The sequence below is a fragment of the Octodon degus genome, unplaced genomic scaffold, assembly GCF_000260255.1.
Source record: "Octodon degus isolate 3935 unplaced genomic scaffold, OctDeg1.0 scaffold00019, whole genome shotgun sequence".
Classification (NCBI taxonomy): domain Eukaryota; kingdom Metazoa; phylum Chordata; class Mammalia; order Rodentia; family Octodontidae; genus Octodon; species Octodon degus.
Genome location: NW_004524595.1, coordinates 12,196,465 through 12,204,661, shown reverse-complemented (window position 1 = coordinate 12,204,661; position 8,197 = coordinate 12,196,465). Strand labels below are relative to the sequence as shown.

The following is an 8,197-nucleotide window of genomic DNA, read 5'->3' as shown; positions in this document are numbered from 1 at the left end:
GCACTTGCCAGGCAAGTGCTTATTCTACTGAACTATCTCCCCAGCCTGCTAAAAATGTAAGCATTCTCTGCATATTCTGATCACATGTTATGGTAGATTAACTAATGATCAACTTATAACATCCAGTTGAACTGAGTCAGCAGGTTTCTGGGTGTGGATGGCCCACCCGAGGATTGCTGCCAGCAGCATAAAAGGAGATTTAGTGGGGAAGACATTCTGATGACTCTCCTGGAGCAGAGTTTACCCTAGTTTTACTGATATAAACGCAGCTGTTCTCATCACCAGAGGAGCCTGGATCCTTGCTGTCCCTGAGGATGGCTGCAAGCTCTGGTCCTTATCTTTAGTGTCACTTTCTGGCTTCAGTGCAGATCCTTCAGCCTGCTGGCACAAATCCTTCATCCCGCTAAAGTAGACTTTCTAGCTTCCACCACTAATCTCTAGGCTTTCCCAGTATAGATCCTTGATACAGACTTGCATGATACACTGTTGTGGGCTCTAGGACTCCAGCTGGATCTGTGAAGGACACTGCTGTGGGATCCAGGTCCTCAGCTGGATTCTTTGGACCTCTAATGTGTGGACATCTCTTGCACTCTTCTGCATGTGACTTTTGGGTGAATATTATACAATAATCCTATATATTATGTGTCCTGTATTAAAAGTCTATTCCCTTGTAAACTCTACCTATAACACATCTCATACAATGGGGCAATTTGATACACAGCAGTAGATAACAAATAAGGTAATTTAATGACCAAGCCAATGATTCTAGTGTCATTTCCATAAAAATAATAGTAGATAGTATTTATAGTATTTGGAACTTTTGATACCATTCCTGATGTGTGATATAATTCCCCACAAAAATATTTTAAACATATTATTGTTGCTAGTTTACATATGAGAAAAGTGAGGGAGAGACTCAACAGCTTGTACAAGGGCACCAAAGCATCTGAATCTAAGTGTCTTGGCTCTAGAGCTAGAGCTCACAGCAATTATGCATGTGGAGCCACTAAGAGACAGGGTTGAAAACTAGAAAGATGGTAATCACATAGCCCGGTGCTAGAGATTTCAAAGGAACCAGCGATACTAGAAGCCACATGAAAGGCTAAAAGCAAAAGCAAAGTCCATGCTTCTATTTTAAATCACCTTATTTAGGAAAAGAACTCCAACACAGTAGAAGCAGGAATACATATTAGAACACAATCTTAAATTTATTGAATTCACTAAGAAATGAAAAATGTATTTTCTAATACCCAGTAAAAGAAAATTAAAATCCTCCATTTGTAATTAAAATCCACAGCCAGGAAGACTATAATTGTGCTTTTTGTGAGGGCTATAACAAGTGATGAGTCAAGCTGGCAGGAAAAGGAACAAATTCCTAAGGAACTCTGAGACCCTGCTGGGAAATATTTTATTATGCAGAAGGAAAACCTCAAGACCCTACACAGAGGTGGCAGGAAGGGCCTCTTCCTCTTCTGCCTTAAGATTACTAGATTAGATAGCACCCCTGTGTGCTTCCACATGCCCTGCCCTACAAGAGGTGACAGCTATCACCACCACAGGTTAGTCTTGTCTTTTCACCACTCTCCAGGCTCTCTTACAGATGTCTTCAAAACAGTTTAGAGCCAGATACATGGCAGTCCTTGGTACATACATGTTAAATACATAATCTTATCAAGCACATCATCCAGTGGGTCATTTTAATGTTAGTCAAAGTGTAACTTTTTGTTTAAGTCTCTTGCAGCTCACTTCAAAAATACCTCTGTGACTTTTTTTTTTTTTTGTGGAACTGGGGATTGAACTCAGGCCCTTGCGCTTGCCAGGGAAGTGCTTACTCTACTGAGCCATCTCCCTGACCCTCTCTGTGACTTTAGTGTCTCATTTAATTTCTACACATAGCAGCAACCAAGAAGTATGTGAAAATGAACAAACATGTTTCAAAAGGCTGACAAGCCAAGAATCTGTAAGCAGCCAGACTTGAGACTAAAGATTTAGTGTTCTATAGTGGTAGTCTATTAATGATGTTGGAATTTTGCTTCTGAGAGAAGCTCTATTTTCAAAATACTCTTTCAATCAAGGTAAGGTTCTTATCCATGTCTTAGCTGATAACTGCTCTTAAATATCCCCTTATGAAAGACAGCAAGCTAAAGGTAACATCAGAACTCCAGATAATCCTAGATTCAAAGGCATTCATTTTAGATATTCCTGTCCTCCCTCTTTATTCCTTGAAACATTATGGGAATTCCATGAACATATACTCACACAGGTCCACATAATTGATATGGGTAAAGGCAGCCACCAACTCTCCCTTTCTCTGTTCTATCTATCTAGATGTATTAAGCCAGAGATAAAAGAGCAAAGGAAAGTCCTGGAAGGTTTGTGCGGGTGGGTAATCAGGCACCCCCAGTTACCTCCTATGGCATACTTACTGGGAGCTCCGGGGCATATTTCAGGATCTGAAGAATCATATAGCTGGCTACTGAATGGCCAATGAGGATGAGTTTCATATCTTTTGGTACCTGAGTTCTCAGAAAAGCTATTTTGTGTTGTACTTGACCATGCAGTCCATAGATGTCCTTAATTTCTTGAGCATTTGGATCTAAAAGCAAAAAATACAAGCACACTTTAACTCTGGAAGAAAAAGTAACCACTATACTGGAAAAATAGTGACAGTAGTAACCATATTTCCTACAATGTTCCAGTTGAATTATTAGGCATTCAAAGTGTATCAATCACCACAAAAGTTATGGAACGTATTATCATTTTTCATTTTACAGGTGAAAATTTCAACACTCACATGTAACAGGTTGACAGTCACAGATCTAAGTTCAAATACGATCTGTTTGTCCTTAAGCCATGGCCTTTCCACGATTTCATGAACTACTGTTGCTTAAGCTGGTAGTTCTCAAACCTGAATGTGAACTGAATCTTTCGGAAGCCCTGTACAACAGACTGCCGGGCCTACCTCCTGAGCTCCTGACTCAGAGGGCTGGGCTGAGCCCAAGAATCTGGGCCTCCCAATCCGCGATGGTGATGTACTGACGCTGCAACGGCACACTGAGGAGCACTGACCTAGGCTAATTTATATGAACAGACAACTAAGAAAGTCTGCCATACTGCTTTATTTTCAATAGTCTCTGTTTAAAGAACTTAAAGGCTTAAGTGGATGTGTTTTAGACTGTCTCTTGCATATTAGCAGTCTTGAACTGAAATATCTTTCTTTGCTGTCACATATGAACTATTTTTCAGATTCTTCTGAAAAACAAAATCTAATTGAAAATTGTCTTAAAAGAGATCACAATCTACTAAGAGAAAGCATAAAAACACAATTAACAAAACCTTGAAGCTGAAGTCTCAAATATTTGCTTTGAGAAAAGAACAGGGTTTTATTGAACCATGATAGAAAGGGAATACTTCTTTGGACTCATACAGTTCTATACTTTTCTTCAAATTACTCAAAATAAGTAACTAGAAAATATTCTTACTACATGCACATTACCATTAATGTGTAAGATTAACTATGTATTTGACGCATGACAGCCTAATATATATATACGTATATTTATACACACATCTAGCTAAATATTGAATAAAAATACGTAAGTTCAACTGTATATTTTTACGTACACAATATTTGCAAATACTCTACAACCACAGAACTGGTAAGACTAGAGATCAGCACTACTGGAAACTCGTGCTGCAACTGAGTCTGCAGATACCATACAGTTCAGACTTGATTTCCTCGGTGGCTGAACTGTCCCACTCTGTGCCCACCATTATTTCAAAGATGCCCCTGTCGTACTTCAGCATAATGAGAGCCGGCTGTGTGTCTCAGTAGCTGCACTGGGAGAATACAGGAGACAGTCTTGGCGCTCACCCACTTGGTCTAATGAACAGCAAAGTGTGAACAGTGCTGAGTTTTACCCATGGTATGTGCTGTGTTATATTTTTGTGTACTTATAATTTGTTTCTAAAAATGTTTTCTTTTGATTTTTCCTGTATAATTAGCCCAATTCAATAATAATACCGCTTGAAAATCCACTTTTAAGTGACTTGGTTACCAATGATGACTTGGATCATATAAGTGAAAGAAGTAAGTTATGACAGACAGAAGTACAGACTGAAGACCTTAATTCAGATAAGGAAGAAAACAGTGAGTGTGATAAGTGAAACAAAGATTATTTCTGTGGTATTTTATTTGTATTTTCATTGTACTTCAACAGAAATTTATTTATGCTATTATTTTTTAGATTTTGTAAGTAAATAGTTGATGTTGAAAATACTTATCTTTTATTTTCCTGGTAAGTACACATTTTAATAAAACACATAAAATGAAAATTAATAATTCAGGGCCAGCAAGATAGCTGAGTGAACCAAGTGTCTGCTTTGGCAAGTGCAGGGGCCAGGGTTTGATTCCCCCTCCTGCATGCTGTGCTGTACCCACTCCTAGGGCGTGCTGAGCCAGCAACCAGCCCGGGCACGATGGCACACACCTGTAATCCCAGCACTGGGGAGGATGAAGCTGCATTCTAGACCCTAAAGTCTAAGCTGCATTCTAGACCCTTAAGTCTAAGCTGCATTCTAGACCCTAAACCAAATACACAGATGGAAAAAAAATTTCATCAATAGACCTACTCCTAAAAAATAAACATGGACTTATACATCTTCCATAACATGCTTTTCAAAAATCTGCCATAATGCTGTGGGTGTATAAGAAAAAAAATTATTTCATTGGTGCTGGGGATTGAACCTGGGACTTCATATGCATTACCACTGAGATCCATCCTCTCCTTTCCTCCCTTCCTGTCCTTTCCTCTCCCTTTCCTTTCCTTTCCTTTCCTTCCCTTCCTCCACCCCTTCCCCTGGCCATTCATTTTTGGTATGAGGACTGAACCCAGGGCTTTTGAGCTGAGCTACATCCCTAGTCCTCTACGTATTTATTTTGAGATAGAGTCCTGCTAAGTTGCCCAGGATGGGCTCGAACTTGCAATTTTCCCATCTTAGCCTTTCAGAGTGTTAGGATTACTGGCATAAACCATGACATCTGGCTCCAGCCTTCTTAATAAGACCTTCAATAAAAGATTCACATGTATGAAAAAAATTGAACACAGAACTTCATATTTAAAGGAATACTTTGAGCAAGATGAATATAGAGTTTAGTCAGGCACCCCACATCCCAGGTGTTTTTCTTTTTTTAAACTTTATTTATTTACTTTTTTTTTTGCAGAACTGGGGATTGAACTCAGGCCCTTGCGCTTGCCAGGGAAGCACTTATTCCACTGAGCCATCTCCCTGGCCTTTCCAGGCAGGTCTTGCTATGTAGTCCATATTGGTCTTGAATTTGTAGTGATCCTCCTGTCTTAATCTCTGAACTGCTGGGTGTACAGGTATGCACCACCAATCCAAGCTACTCAGGTAAATCTTTTAAAACACATAAAGCAACATTCATATATCCATATGAAAAGAACCACGAAACATTTACTCTAAATTCATGAAGAACTGAAGATGGGATAAAAACAGATGGAATGTTTTATGTATTAATTACTTCACTTATTTTATTAAAAACATTGAGAAATTATAGCACTATTGTCACTTTTGAGTAACAGAACTTGGACTGTTATATTATTGTTTGTATAAGCTTTAAATATTTGTATGATTTTAAAAATTTCTCAAGATAAATACTTTCAAAACTGAGGATGCTTTGGCATGTTGTTCCCAGCTCTCTTGCATGTGTTTCCTAGGGAGAGAGTATACTATTCTGTTATTACTCAAAAGGGATCCAGAGGCCTTTCTGGGCTCCTGCTGTGTATCAGTGAGGTAGCTGGATGAGAACTGCAGTCTACAAAGCTCACTTAGTTCACGGATCCAAAAGGCTCTCACACTGTCCCTAAGGTTGCCTCGCACAGTTCATCTGTCCCAAGCTCCTTTAGCATTCTGTAAGCTTCCTGCACCTAGACCTGGAGGTTTGTCACACACTGAGGAGACAGCAAGCAGGCACTCTAGTCAAAACCATTATTTTACTTAAACACAAAAGAAAAACTATAAGGGCTGGCCAAATAGCTCAGTGGATTAAAGCGCCTGCAAGCAGGCGCAGGGCCCAGGCACACTGAAACCACAATTGAGACTGGGTAATCGCAGTTCTTGGGAGACTGTAAACAGGCTGATCACTATGAGTCCAATCTAGTAGTGAGACCTGGAGCACCCTGTAGACCCTTCCCTAAAATAAATAAAAATACAACGCCCCCCCCAAAAAAAACCCAGAAAAGAAAAACTATAAATCCAAGCATATTTGTGTGTGTGTGTGTGTGTGTGTGTGTGTGTGTGTTTGCAGAACCAGGGATTGAACTCAGGCCTTTGCGCTTGCCAGGGAAGCGCTTATTCCACTGAGCCATCTCCCCGGCCACTGTGTGTGTTTTTCTAAAACCAAGCACATATCTTACATAAGATTTTTAATTATTATTCTCCAAACAAATGATAGAATTCAAGGTCCTCAAACTATGTTTTCTAGTTGACTAATGTGAATGATTTATCTTCTGAGGACTTCAACAGAAATGGGGCAAACAGGAGAAATTCAGTAAGAATAAAACACTATAGATTTAGCAAATAACCAAAGTAAGTGTCATGAAAGTGTGAGGTGCTATTCTGGAAAAAAAGCATGAGTTTTCTGACTATTTGTGGCAATAGTGAAAGGGGCAGCAAAAAGTTAGCAAAAAAGACTGTGACTAATCCAATACGACATGGAACATCACCCCTGGCAGCCTAGACTCTTTCTGCAAACAGTGAGACTTCCAAGAACTGCAAGAGAGTAGCATGGTCTGGTCTGTGGGACAGGACCAGACCTGCCAATGTGACACTGCCTCTGCACGGGATGCCGACAGTGCGCTCAGTTCCCAAGTTCTCTTGCTCTGCCCTTTCGGCTGCTCCTGATTTGGAGGCTAGCTCCATACTCCTAATGACTGTGAGCCGACAGCAGACTGACTAGTGCCCTGCCTCGGGCTCATCCGATCTTCCACTTGCCTGTGCTCCTCTCCAGCCCGGTCCTCGTAGTGGAGCAACCCCAACGGGCTCTTCTCCTTTCTACTTGGGGCACCACACTGGAAGCAGTTAATTGTTTCTTTAGGTAAAACATGACCTAAATTCATCACTAATTCCAAGGTGACATAATTTTTGAAGTAATATTTTACCTGTTACCATGAAAAAATACAACTTCACTTTCTATGTGGGGGACTCCAAAGGGAATAGTTTGTTTCTTTAGATAAACCACAATCCAAATTCATTACTAATTGTAAGACTATAATTTTTTTTCATAATTTTATTGAGAAACAGCAATGAGACAGTTTCAAATCAAATTGGTAGGACAGTTTCAATAATTCACACATTGCATACATTCCTCCCAGTGGTTAATTGCTGTACAAGATGAGGACATGATATCCTATTTACAAACACCATTAGAACAAATCACTCTATTCATTAAGAGAATGTAACTATATATCTATCCTAACCATTCTGAATACACAGATACAAAATGGACATTCATCTGAATCCCCTTTTTTTGTTAAGTTCCGTTATTTGAATATTATAGGTGTGTAAACTCAGCAAAATATTCTAAAAGAGTCCAGTAGTCCATAATAGTATTGGGTCTTCTGCTTGACTGGCAATGACAGAAATTGTTGAGCTGAGTCCCCTACAGCTCAACATAACAGCATGGCTTTACGTCTTATACTTTGTTTTTATATTTTTCTGCTGGATGGTTAAGACCAAGATAAAGCAAGACCTATGCAACAAGAGTTGTAGCTTTTGGAAGACTATAATTTTTGAAGTAAAATATTTTATCTGTTATCACTGAACAAGTACAAATTCTATTACCATTTTGAAATTACTTCAAATAATTGATTATGAATATCATCAACTAAGCTGAACCTAGTAATTCAAAGCAAAAACAATTTATACTAATTTCTCAATTTTTTTTTTACTTTTTAAACTGAGTTATCCTCTTCTGACATGGGTGAACATCTGTTTTCTTTACTCAATTTATAATGAAATGTGATTGTGACAATGTAGTATCAGAATACTATTTTTTCCCATAATTTTATTGAGAAACAAAGAGCAATGAGACAGTTTCAAACCAAATTGGTAGGACAGTTTCAATAATTAACACATTGCATACATTCTTCCTAGTGGTTAATTGCTGTACAAGATG

At 39.0% G+C, this 8,197-nt stretch overlaps 1 protein-coding gene across 1 annotated transcript in view; it reads right to left on the bottom strand.

The window, feature by feature from the left end:
* Positions 1 to 2,411: 2,411 nt before the first annotated feature.
* Ldah (lipid droplet associated hydrolase) overlaps positions 2,412 to 8,197 on the bottom strand; it is a 67,341-nt gene continuing 61,555 nt past the window's right edge. Inside the window, exon 5 of the mRNA XM_012513883.2 lies at positions 2,412 to 2,596. Coding sequence (XP_012369337.1) covers positions 2,412 to 2,596 — 185 coding nt within the window. The remainder of the gene's footprint in view (positions 2,597 to 8,197) is intronic.